General features: G+C 49.2%; 2 protein-coding genes across 2 annotated transcripts in view; one reads left to right on the top strand and one right to left on the bottom strand.

Moving 5' to 3' along the window:
• Positions 1-3,357, top strand: part of LOC116826049 (complement C3-like) — a 78,050-nt gene extending 74,693 nt beyond the window's left edge. The window contains 2 exon segments of the mRNA XM_075061173.1: positions 784-919; positions 3,028-3,357. Of these exon segments, the coding sequence (XP_074917274.1) occupies positions 784-919; positions 3,028-3,169 (278 nt within the window). The 3' untranslated portion in view covers positions 3,170-3,357.
• A 5,524-nt stretch (positions 3,358-8,881) lies between these two features.
• LOC116826473 (venom factor-like) overlaps positions 8,882-13,284 on the bottom strand; it is a 110,826-nt gene continuing 106,423 nt past the window's right edge. Inside the window, exons 38-40 of the mRNA XM_075061172.1 lie at positions 12,965-13,048; positions 11,624-11,759; positions 8,882-10,364 (exon numbers count right to left, since the gene is read on the bottom strand). Coding sequence (XP_074917273.1) covers positions 10,223-10,364; positions 11,624-11,759; positions 12,965-13,048 — 362 coding nt within the window. The 3' untranslated portion in view covers positions 8,882-10,222. The remainder of the gene's footprint in view (positions 10,365-11,623; positions 11,760-12,964; positions 13,049-13,284) is intronic.

Genomic DNA, 13,284 nt, shown 5'->3' with positions numbered 1-13,284 from the left:
CAAGGGGACAAGAAAGAATTTGCTCAACCCACCTAGGCAGCCATGTCATGAAGAGGCAGACAAAATAACAGGGGGAACCTCTCCCTGTGTTCTGCCTGGCACAATTAGTCAGTCTCATCGGCTTTTTCAACCTTCCTCTGACGCAATTGGCATTGGCCATTGTGGGAGTCAAGATCCCAGACTTGGTGGCCCTTCGGCCCAAGCTGCTATGGGGAGGTGGAGTCTCTCTCCCTCAAGGCTGACTTTTATAAATCAATATAAAGGCAAAGGAAGCAGGGATCTAACTGAGCTCAAAGCGGCTTCACTCACTGGGAGCTGATTTGACTGTTCTAATTATTTGAATTACCTGAGATTAGGGGCCCCTTGTGCTAAGCACTGGACATACCCAGATACAACCCCTGCCTTGATAAGGTTACACTGGGTGGATTTATTAGCCCCATTTCACAGGTGGGGAATTGAGTCACAGGGAGATCGAGTGACTTGTGCAAGGTCACACAAGAAGTCTGTGGCAGAAACAGGAGCTGAAGCCTGACCTCTTTAGGCCCAGCCTAGTGCCGCAGCCACAAGACGGTCCTTTCTGTCTCTAATGACTGCTGGAGCTTCAGTGATTGATTATCGTTGCAGTCACAGTGGGGCTGAATTTGTACTGAAACCTCAAGAGAACACCTAGGAGTCTCCTCTTCTCTGTTCCTTTCGCCTTCATCTCTCTCCACCCCGTACCATCTCCTCCTCACTCTGCTCTTATGTGTGACATCTTTTTTCACCCTCCCCCACACCCCGCAGGGACTGATGAAAATCCAGAAGGAAAAACCCGCCAATTCATCGGCCACATAAAATGCAGGGAGTCTCTGAGGCTGGAACATAACAAAGACTACTTGATCTGGGGACTCAACACCAACTTGTGGCTCAGGAAAGCTGAGTAAGTAGCCTCCTGTGGTTACCCTGCGTTAGTCAGTTTCAAGCAGACACGCCCTTCACTAATTACGTTATCAATTTTAGGTACAGTAACTCCTCACTTTAAGTCCTCTGGTTAACACTGTTATGTTGTTAGGTTGCTGATCAGTTAGGGAACATGCTCCTTTTAAGTTATGCAATGCTCCACTCTAATGTTGTTTGGCTGCCTCCCTACACTCCCCCTCCCCACAGCGCAGACCTCGCAGATCAGCACTTTCCCCCTCCTCCTCTGCCTCCTGCCCCTGGCAATCAGCTGACTTGCCACATTTTGGGGGCAGGAGGGAGGGAGAAGGAGCAAGGATTCAGAGCGCAGGCTCCCCCTTCCTCCCTGTCTCCTGAACACCACAAGCTAGCTGATTGCCCCGGGCAGGAGGGAGGGGGAAGGAGTGAGGACTCGGCATGCAGGCTCCCCCTCCCTCCTGCCCGGGGCAATCAGGTGGCTTGTGGCATTTAGAAGGGAGGGGGGAAGGGAGGGAGGAGAAGCGAGGATGCAGCATGGGAAGTAAAGGGGGACAAGAGGCAGGTTAAGGATGGGGCTTGGGGGAAGTGGGGAGTGGGTGGGCTGAGGGTTGAGCTTCCCGCCCTTGCTGCTTGCAGAGTAGGAGAAGCTGCCATTGCTGCGCAACATGCTTCTCCCAGCCTACAGCACCTTCAGCCTCCTTGGCTGCCTCATCTCCAGTGCCAGTGGGCTGTGCCTGTGTAGGGTAAGGCAGGGGCACCTCTCAGCTATAGTATAGTACCTGTAATAAACTGCCTGTTTAAAATGTATGTAATGCCTTTTGTCTGGCAAAAAATTTTTCCCTGGAACTTAATGTTAATTCTTATGGGGAAATTGGATTTGCTTAACATCATTTCACTTAAAGTCGCATTTTTCAGGAACATAACTACAGCATTAAGTGAGGAGTTACTGTACCTATCAGGCCCCCATTACTGTACTTTCTGAGAGTCTCACAAGAGCAAATGTATTTATTCTTACTATGGGAAGCAGGGCAGCGTTATTACCCTCATTTCACAGATGGGGAAACCGAGGCACAGACAGCCTACGGTCCAGGTCCTCAATGGTATTGAGGCACCTAACTCCCACTGACTGGCCTTAGGTGACAGCTCCAAAGTACTAAAAGGAAGTATCTCGAGATGCTGGGAATTGAATCCAGGTTCACCTCGTAGTCTAACCCTGGACCACCATTCCTCACAGGGGCTACCCAACTATTTCACCAGAACAGATCATACTGTCAGTGCAATTTCATGGTCCCTGCATCCAGCCACAGTTGTTCCTAAATCACTTAGGTTTAAACTGGGTGGAAATGTAATTAGAGTAAAAACTGCACCTAAAAATGAGTTTCACCAACAAAGATGCAGCTCACAGAGGCTAAAAGTTTCATCCTCATGCTGTACCTGGAGCGTTGCATGCTGGGATCTATAGTCCCTCTGTACTCCATGGGTTGGACCTATGAGAGGGGAGGCAACCTACTGTTTCTCTGCAAGTCAGATGTTGCCCTTAAGCATAGGTGGAGTGTAAGCCGCCTGTTTGGGAAGGCTAGACTCTGACACCACCACTACTCCGCCCTTTCCTCCCACCGGAGGTCCAACCCAACCCCTGTGGCTGCCAGCCCCCCTGCCCCAGCCCCAGGCCCCCCGGCCAGCAGCCCCAGCATCCCCAGCCCCGGAGCACCAGGTGCCGCGGCCCCAGTGCCACCTGCCCAGGAGCACCATATGCTGTGGCCCCAGCGCCTCAAGCACCGCCAGGCCCATAGCTGGGGGGCCCCAGCACCGGGGGCACCCAGCCACTTCAAGTCCCTAGCCGCAGGCTAGCCTGTGCTAGCCCCAGCCCCCTTGGGGAAGAGGAGCAGCCTGGATGGGCTGTGGCTGGGGGAAGCGGTGGGAAGCAGGACAGGGTTCAGGACAGAGAAAGAGTGTGGCCATGCCTGGCTGTTTGAGGAGACTCAGCCTCCCCAGGCCTGCCATACCCACTGCCCATGCCCTTAGGCAAACCCGTCTGCCCTTGAGGAACTGAGCAAACTAATTGAACACATTTTGTGCTTCATTGCTCACCTTTCTGCCTGACGGTCCCAGGTTATCCTACATCATTGGCAAGGACACCTGGATCGAGAAGTGGCCCAACGAGGACGAATGCCGGAAGCCGGATTTCCAGAACCTCTGCCAGGAATTCCTTAAGTTCTTTGAAGCCATGACCGTGTCTGGCTGCCCAACCTAAACTTGGATCCAGTTTTCCCAGCAGCCCCAATGGGACAGTTTGAGCTGAGATGGAGCATAACTCTCAGGTGGAGACATCTTCACTCGGAGTCCCAATGCTGCTGACACTCGCCACTAGCCCCGTCCTCTTTGGGGGGTTTCTCTCTTTTCTTCTTATTGTTTCCATATATATAAAAGACTGAATTCTTACCCTGCACTGCTGTGTGACTTTTTACATAGTCTGCAATAGAGCTTTATAAGTAACCAGCTACTAGGATCATGGGTGCACAAGAAACACCTTAAATTAGATTAGGATGGACAAGCATGAATAGGTGGCTAGATATGCATGGATGAATATTTGGGAGAGAGTCTTCTGTACCACTGTGTGCCTAGGGTGACCACACATCCCGTTTTGGCCGGGACAGTCCCTTTTCTCAGACCTGTCCTGGCTGTCCCAACTTTTTGTAAAACACATGGCGCGTTGAGGAATGTGCAAGGAGGGGGGACAGGTGATGTCAGCCCTGCACAGGGGGCAGGCAGGGCTCAGGCCCTCCCCCAAATACAATAGTCTGCTGTCAGTGGGAGTCCTGCTATTGACTAAAAGGGGAGAAGGATTAATCTTAGTCCCAGACTGCCAAAGGTACTTAGGCAGCTAATGCTATTGAAATCAATGGGAATTAGGCACCTAAATGCCTGTGAGAATCAGGGCCCCAGTGCATTTACTGTTGTAACTCTGGAAGCACTAGCACAAAGCTTGTGAGGTGGCAACAAGAAGTTGCACAAAGTGGCAGATCTTGGAAGCTTGAAACAATTCGATTCCCCCTCCTCCCGCCCCCTTTCACTTGGCAAATTTTTCACACATGGATGCCTTTTATTATTTTTTTATTGTGGTAGCACCTAAAACCCCCAGTCACAGACCATAGACCCTGTGCTAGGAGCTGTACAAACAAAGAACAAAACCACAGCCCTGGCCCCAAAGAGTTTCCAGTCTAAACACATTTCAGATCATGCAGCTTGAACGAGGATCTAAGGGGGGCTGAGACCCTGAAGCTTAGAATGGTAAGTCCATAGCTAACCAAGAGGCAGCTCCCCCACCTCATGACCACATAAGTTCTGAGGAGCAGGTTGATACCAGCCCGGCTGGATACATTACAGAACTCTATCTAAGCAGCTGCCCGGTTCACACAAAGCACTAGGTGGCAGCGAGTATGACATCACGATGGCTCTTGACCATGGGTTCCCATATCCAGTAGCTGTTTTAAGCTAAGATGAATCCCTCATACTGGAGTCAAATTGAATCCTTGTGGATGAAATCCCTTGAGAGGCAAGTAACAGCTTTTTGAGGAGACTAATTATGTAACAAGCACGGTCAGGAGTACAGCAGAATCTCAGAATTATGGACTCCTCAGGATTGGAGGTTTTTTGTAACTCTTAAAAGTTTGTAACTGTGAACAGGCCATTATGGGCTGCTCCTCGGCCAACTGCTGGGAGTGGGGGCTCGCAGCTCGGAATGAGGGCTCACAGCTCTGCCTTGCAAGTGGGAGTGGAGACAGGCAGCTGGTTCTAGCCCCCCGGCTGCAAGGGTGGTGAGTGAGGCACCCTGGGGCACCGCCGTGTCAGTGGGCGCATGGTGCAGGCTGTGGCCCTTTAAAACAGAGCTGCTCCTTCAGGGTGCAGGCAGGAGCTCTGGTTCTGGTTCTAGCAGCAACCCTCCAGGCCAGGTTTCAGTAGCAGCTTGGGAAGTTTTTTTCTCAGAGCTTGCAAGCTTGTCCCCTCCCAGCCGGGGGCAGGGAGAGGGGAAAACAGCAGTCACCACCTCCTGCCTATAAGTGGCTGTCCCGGGCTGTGGTAAGTAGCGGGTGGGGGTGCTGAGAGGCAGCCCAGATGTGCCTACCTTTAAGATTCAAATACAGGTACAGTCCAGTATTTGCTAGTTCATTTGTTTTCCTCAGAATGCTGGGGGCGTTCGGCTTTAAGCACTGCAAGGCCATTCCTCTTTCTGACGGATGCTTGCAATGTGCCGGGTGCATGGGGGCAAAACTCACGTGCCACAATCTCTTAACACCCGGACTAGGTAAGCCCGGGCCCCTCAACTGAAGCTCATCCTCAAGTGCAAGTGCAGAGTCCTGCACTGAGGATGGAAGAATCCCATGCACTGCTACAAGGCTGAGGACTAAGTGGCTAGGCAGCAGTTCTGCAGAAAAGGACCTCGGGGTTACAGTGGATGAGAAGCTGGATATGAGTCAACAGTGTGCCCTTGTCCCCAAGAAGACTAACAGCATTTTGGGCTGTATAAGTAGGGCCATTGCCAACAGATCGAGAGACATGATCATTCCCCTCTATTCGGCATTGGTGAGGCCTCATCTGGATACTGTGTCCAGTTTTGGGCCCCACACTACAAGAAGGATGTGGAAAAATTGGAAAGAGTCCAGCAAGGGACAAAAATGATTAGTGGCGCTGAAGCACATGACTGAATGAGGAAGTGGCAGAGGAACTGGGTTAGTTAGTGGCCGAAGAAAAGATGAAGGGGGATTGATAGCAGCCTTCCACTACTGAAAGGGGGTGTCCGAAGAGGATGGAGCTAGGTTGTTCTCAGGCTGGCAGATGTACAGAACAAGGAAATGGTCTCAAGTTGCAGTAGGGGAGGTTTAGTTGGAATTAGGAAAAACTTTTCACTGGAGGGTGTGAAGCACTGGAACTGGTTACCTAGGAGGGTGGAATCTCCTTCCTTAGAGGTTTAAGTCGGTTGACAAAGCCCTGGCTGAGATGATTGAGTGGGGATTGTTTCCGTTTTGAGAAGGGGTTGGACTAGATGACCTCCTGAGGTCCCTTCGACTCCTAATATTCTATGATTCATGGAGATGTCCCTTGGTGCCACTTCACACCTCAGGCTGGCAAACTTCTCCTGCCCCTCTATGGCTGCAGGCAGTTCCACAACGCCCCCCCCCCCCCCCCCCGCCCAACCTTGAAGAGAAGGGACCTGTCCCCTAAAGGACGTGGGAAGAGGCGAACTAACACTGCCCCTGCCAAGCCCACATCCAAGTGGAAACACTCCCTGACTTACCGGTGGTACCGTCAAAGTTGCAGACCCTATGCGGGCAGGCACTAAGGAGGGCGGGCAGAAAACGTCCTCCTTGGCACCACAGCCTCCACAGTTCCTTGCTCACCTCTCCTCAGTACGGACACTGCTTCAGCACTTTCACTTCCATTCACTCCACCAGCTACAGCCGCTCCTCCTTCCTCTCGTGAGGAGGATGAAGATGAGGAAGGGGAGGCTTTTTCCTCCCAGCACTCTTCACCGATGCAAGGCAGTGTTTGGTCTGCACATCAGGAGAGCCCTACACCTCCTCCAGGGTCTGAATTTAAAGGGTGGTCTGGTCACACACACACCCCCACCTATTCCCTTCCCGCCTCAGTGGTCATTCTGGCACCCACGGGCAGTTTATACACAGTTCTGCTCTAACGCCAGAACTGGCAACATGGAGGTACACAGACGCTCTCCACCAAAATGCACAGCACCACCAGACGTTCCTGCCAAACAGAACTCTGAGGAGGCGGAAGAAATCTTAGATCAGGAGGCAGCTCCTGCTACCTGTAACTCCTTCTCACCGGAGGAGAATGTTATGCCCCCTCCACCCACTGCTGGGGAAGATCTCAGGAACTTCCAGGATCTCTTAAAAAAATTGCTGACATGCTCCAGATAACCTGGGAGCAAGTCTCTCTCTTGGACATACCCTACATGTCCACCTGCTCCAAGATTGCCCTTCCGATTAACTCAGCAGTCACGGAACCTGCCAAGAATATATGGCTGACCCGAGCTACCATTCCGCCCACATCTAAAGCGGCAGACAAAAAATACTACATCTTTCCAAAAGGGATGGAATTTCTATTCACAAAACCTCAGTCAAATTCACTGGTAGTTGATGCAGTTAATGAAAAGGGCAAACAACACGTATCCAGAACCAGCCCTTCTGATAAGGAGTGGAAAAGATAGACTTACTTGGCTGAAAGGCCTCCTCATCAGCAACACTTCACTGCTGAGTCGCTAGTTATGAAGCCCCCATGGCGAAGTACGACTACATAAACTATTCCAAATTCTCTGACTTTTTCGACTGAATACCAGAGGACAAAAGAGAACAGTTTACATTGCTCATCTCTGAGGGTCACCTCTTGGCTAGGACAGCCCTCCAGACAACTTTGGACTCTGCTGACACAGCGGCAAGGACCATCGCTACCGCCATAGTAATGTGCCAGGCCTCCTGGCTTCACCTCTCAGGATTCCCCAAGGAAGTCCAAGCCACGGTAGAGGACCTTCCGTTCGAGAGTCCAAAATTGTTCACCGACAAGACTAATACGTCACTCCACTTGTTGAAAGACTTGAGAGTCACTCTCAGATCTCTTGGCATTTATACGCCTACAGCAAAATGCAAACAAGGCAAGTATTATACATCAGAGTGACCCAGACAAATCCCATACACACAGCAACCGAGACAATACGCTAAGCAGCGACATAGACAGACGCTGACCAGACGTGGACCAAACTCCCATTCCATTATGTCTCAACAATCAACATCCAAACAGCAGATTTGAAGGTTTGGTCAAGGGCTTGTCAAATCTCCCCCAACTATTGCTGCCAACAATAGATCCCACCAACCATCTCTTCACCAACCGCCTGATGCCGTTCTATCCAACCTGGCGAACTATCAGTTCCGACAGATGGGTTCTGGAAATCATGAGGACTGGCTACACCATCCAGTTTCTTTCCACCCCATCTACCCACCTTCCCTCCCTGTCTCTTTTCAGGGATCCCTCTCATGAACCCTTCTTGAAACAGGAAGTGGAACATGTCCTAAAACTGGGAGTGGCAGAGCCAGCATGTCAGAGAGGGAAGGGTTTCTATTCCCATTATTTTCTAACTCAGAAGAAATCTGGAGGATGGAGACCCATCATCGATCTCAGGAAGTTGAACACATTCAACAGAACTCAACGATTCAGGAGGGTTACCTTAGCTACAATCATTCCAGCACTGGAACAGGGCGATTGGTTTGCAGCCCTCGATCTGTAAGACGCATATTTTCACTTTACCATATTACCACAAAATATGTAACAAAATGCCCAGTTTAAAGAAAAAGTCAGGACACCTGCAGGAGGGCTTAAATACAGGCCTGTCCCTTTAAAAATGGGTCACCCTATGTATGGGGAAATGGGCCTTTAAGGGCTGAGCTTCCCAGAGTCTGGGTAGGGTAGTGTCATGCCAGGAGCCAGACTCAATTTAATCATGGTTTTCTACATATCAGTGCATTCTTGTTGGTTGTTATAATCTTAATACATATTCTTCACAACTCAGAGATAGATGTAGGTTTCATTTTTAGAAGGTACACACTATACATTTTTAAAGTGATTTATTTTGAAAAGAGCTTTTCAGATTAGTTTTACAGCTATATCAGAAAATGAATGACTGTTTGGTTATTTCATTTACCAAAGGTAATTGAAGCAGATGTTAATGAAGTCACTGGTAGGTGAACTATTTCCTATTCAACAGGTTAATCATTAATAGTTGGAGGATTTTCTTGCTGTGCTGTATTAGGAGGAGAACATCACCAGACATACATTTAAATTGTTTTATTTAATTAAAACAACAACAACTTTACATATTCTGGATTTTGTTCTTCAACAGCAAACATAACATTTTAACAAAACAAGCACATGAATTTAGTTAAACATTCACATTTTTTTAAAATCAGGTTTGTTTTTGTTAAATTGTTTAACTAAAACAGTTAAATGAAATATTAAAAAAAAATTAAATCGACTGTCAGCCAGGTCAACATGAGAAACTTAAAATATTGGCTTCTGCAGCTAACTCAGTTGTCTTCACCTTCATTTTCCTGTTTGTTCATAATCTGGAAAAGAAAAACAGCTTTCCTTCTTTCTCAGGTCCCAAATGATTTCTCAATTTGGAATGAATTAATCCAAAGGAAGAAAATATACCTATTGCTCTTAAAAGTGAGATTATCACCTCAACAGTCTCTGAATCCAAGTGCTTAACTGACTCCCACCAGTTCACTAGTGTGACTTTATTTAAAACATCTGCAAACATATATTTCTTGAATGGTTCTTGTTCCCAAACCGGGTCTCTGTTACAGCCTTCTGCCATTATATGTATTCCCTTCTAGTAAGAGAATGGTATGGTAGATCTCAAATCAGTGAAGGCTACACTCAGAAAGACCTCAAGACTTCTGGAATATGCTGCTCAAACAGTTTCACTTTTGTTTCTACTGCCCGTCCCAGACTTCTCCTTGTCCAGATCTATTTTGCCCCCAACAATCTTCTATTCATTGAACTTTTTGAAACTTTGCACTTTTAGAGAGAGGTTAGGGATTGACTCTGTGTACACAAATTTGCAGAGGGACAATAGGGTTGAGGTCTGTTATTTCTCACCTTTATATATTTATGTATTCATTTAAAAACATTTTCACTGTTAACAAGCATATTATCTCTGGAGACACAAATCCATAATTTGAGACCTGCAAAACTAAGTATCTCTGATGGTATCTTCTAGACTGAGCAGTGACATCACCGCTCTCCTCTCCCTGCACATTCCTCAACACCTCACTTTTTTGACAAAATGTCGGGATGGCCAGGACAGGGCTGAAAAAAGGGACTGTCCCAGCCAAAACGGGAGGTGTGGTCATCCTGGGCACACAGCGGTACAGAAGACTCTCTCCCAAATATCCATCCATGCATATCTAGCCATCCATTCATGCTTGTCCATCCTAATCTAATTTAAGGTGTTTCTTGTGCACCCATGATCCTAGTAGCTGGTTACTTATACAACTATAATGCAGACCATGTAAAGATTGTTAAAAAGTCACACAGCATGTCTGGGTAACAAATCAGCCTTTTATATATATTGAAACAATAAGAAGAAAAGAGAGTGAAACCCCCAAAGAGGACAGGACTAGTGACAAGTGTCAGCAGCATTGGGACTCTGAGTGGAGATGTGTCCACCTGAGTGTTATGCTCAATCTCAGCTCAAACTGTCCCATTGGAGCTGCTGGGAAAGCTGGGTCCAAGTTTAGGTTGAGCAGCCAAACATGGTCATGGCTTCAGAGAACTCAAGGAATTCCGGGCAGAGTTTCTGGAAATCCGACTCCTGGCATTCGTCCTCGTTGGGCCACTTCTCGATCCAGGTGTCCTTGCCAATGATGTAGGATAGCCTGGGACAGACAGGCAGGAGGGTGAGCAATGAAGCACAAAATGTGTTCAATTTGTTTGCTCAGTTCCTCAAGGGCAGACGGGTTTGCTTAAGGGCATGGGCAGTGGGTATGGCAGGCCAGGGGAGGCTGAGTCTCCTCAAACAGCCAGGCATGGCCACACTCATGCTCTGCCCTGAGCTCCTTCCTGCTTTCCCCTGGCCACAGCCCACATAGGACTAGGGGTAGGGCTAGCACGGGCTGGCCTGTGGCTCAGGACTTGAGGCAGTTGGGTGCCCCTGGTGCTGGGGCCCCCCTGGCACTGGTGCTCTGGGGCTGGTGGCGCTTGAGGCACTGGGGACAGAGCACATGGCGCTCCAGGGCTGGGGGCACTGCGGCTGTGGCACCTGGTGCTCTGGGACTGGGGGCACTGGGGCTGCGACACCCAATGCTTCAGGGCTGGGAGGGCTCAGGTTGGCCAGCTGGAGCGGCCCGGAACTGGGGCAGGGGGGCTGGCAGCCACGGTGGCGGGCTCGGGGCTCCGGTGGGAAGGAGAGACAGAACAGGCAGGGCTGGGGTCTAGCCTCCCCAAACGGGCGGCTCACACTCCACCCAGGCATAAGGGCCATATCTGACTTGCAGAGAAACAGTGGGTTGCCTCCCCTTTCTTAGGTTCAGCCCATGGAGTACAGAGGGACTATAGATCCCAGCATGCAATGCTCCAGATACAACACGAAGATGGAACTTTTAGCATGTGTGAGCTGCATCTTTGATGGTGAAGCTCATTTTTAGGTGCAGTTTTTACCCTAATTAATTACATTTCCACCCAGTTTAAACCTAAGTGACTTAGGAACAGGTGTGGCTGGATGCAGGGACCATGAAATTGCACTGTCAATGTGATTTGTGCTGGTGAAATAGTTGGGTAGCCCCTGTGAGGAATGGTGGTCCAGGGTTAGACTATGAGGTGAACCTGGATTCAATTCCCAGCAACTCCAGAAACTCCCTTTTGGTATTTTGGAGAGATCACCTAAGGCCAGTCAGTGGGAGTTAGGTGCCTCAATACCTTTGAGGACCTGGACCGTAGGCTGTCTGTGCCTCAGTTTACCCATCTCTTAAATGAGGGTAATAACACTGCCTTGCCTCCTATAGTGAGAATAAATACATTCAATATTGTGAGGTTCTCAGAAAGTACAGTAATGGGGGCCTGATAGGTACCTAAAATTGATAGGGTATTTAGTTAAGGGCGTGTCTGCTTGAAAGGATAACCACAGGAGGCTACTTACTCATCTTTTCTAGGGCACAAGTCGTTGCGAAGTCCCCAGATCAAGTAGTCTTTGTTATGTTCCAGCCTCAGAGACTCCCTGCATGTTACGTGGCTGATGAATGGGCGGGTTTTTCCTTGCGGATTTTCATCAAACCCTGGGAGGGCAGGGGAGGGTGAGAAAAGATGTCACACACAAGAGTAGAGTGATGAGGAGATAATACGGGGTGGAGAGGAATGAAGATGAACGGAACAGAGAAGAGGAGACTCCTAGATGTTCTCTTGAGGTTTCAATACAAATTCAGCCCCAGTGTGACTGCTGTGATAACCAATCACTGAAGCTCCAGCAGTCATTGGAGACAGGAAGGACCGTCTTGTGGTTGCGGTACCAGGCTGGGCCTGAAGAGTTCAGGCCTCAGCTCCTTTTTTTGTCACAGACTTCTGGTGTGACCTTGCACAAGTCACTCGATCTCCCTGTGACTCAATTCCCCACCTGTGAAATGGGGCTAATAAATCCACCCAGTGTGGATTTAGATTGTGACCTCATCAAGGCAGGGGTTGTATCTGTGTATGTCCAGTGCTTAGCACAAGGGGCTCCTAATCTCAGGTAATTCAAATAATTAGAACAGTCATATCAGCTCCCAGTGAGTGAAGCCTCTTTGAGCTCAGTTAGATCCCTTCTTCCTTTGCCTTTATATTGATTTATAAAACTCAGCATAGAGTAAGAGAGACTCCACCTCTCCTATAGCAGCAGGGGCGACTCTATGTATTTTTGCCGCCCCAAGCAAGGCAGGCAGGCTGCCTCAGGGCATGCCTGTGGGAGGTCCTCCGGTTCCGCAGCTTCGGCAAACCTGCCGCCGAATTGCTTCCAAAACTGCAGGACCGGTGGACTTCCTGCAGGCAAGCCACTGAAGGTAGCCTGCCTGTCCCCCTCACAGCGACCGGCAGGGCGCCCCCCACGGCTTGTCGCCCCAGGCACACGCTTGGCATGCTGGTGCCTGGAGCCACCCCTGTATAGCAGCTTGGGCCAAAGGGCCACCAAGTCTGGGATCTTGACTCCTGCAATGGCCAATGCCAATTGCTTCAGAGGAAGGTTGAAAAAGCCCAATTGTGCCAGGCTGAACACAGGGAGAGGTTCCCCCTGTTATTTTGTCTGCCTCTTCATGGCTTGGCTGCTTAGGTGGGTTGAGCAAATTCTTTCCTGTCCCCTTGTGGTGATAGGTTAATGCCCTGGAGCATGAGACTAGATTAGCCTTGGGGCTTTAGCACTTCCTCGGGCTAAGAGAAATAGCTCTTATGCCAGCCTTTATCCCAAAGGCCATTCAAAGAAATTGCACTCTGATTGTAGAAAGGGAGCTCTTACCTGTTTTAAAGATTTCCAAAATTTCCATGGTGTAGTAGTCAGACCTGCTCACTTCTTCACTTCTAACAAGCCTGGTTTTATACACTTTTAAAAAAGGAAAATATACAAAACACCAGTTGAAGGTCTGCAGTATTTTTCTGTAGAGAATTCACTGTGTAACTGACTCCCCAAACTGGCTGTGAGAAAGATGGTGCCATGGTGAGGGCAATAGCTAGAGACTGGGGTTTTTCATAGATTCATAGACTCTAGGACTGGAAGGGACCTCGAGAGGTCATCGAGTCCAGTCCCCTGCCCTCATGGCAGGACCAAATACTGTCTAG

This window comes from Chelonoidis abingdonii, chromosome 26 (assembly GCF_003597395.2).
Source record: "Chelonoidis abingdonii isolate Lonesome George chromosome 26, CheloAbing_2.0, whole genome shotgun sequence".
In the NCBI taxonomy this organism is placed as follows: Eukaryota; Metazoa; Chordata; order Testudines; family Testudinidae; genus Chelonoidis; species Chelonoidis abingdonii.
This window is presented reverse-complemented; position numbering and strand designations above follow the sequence as displayed.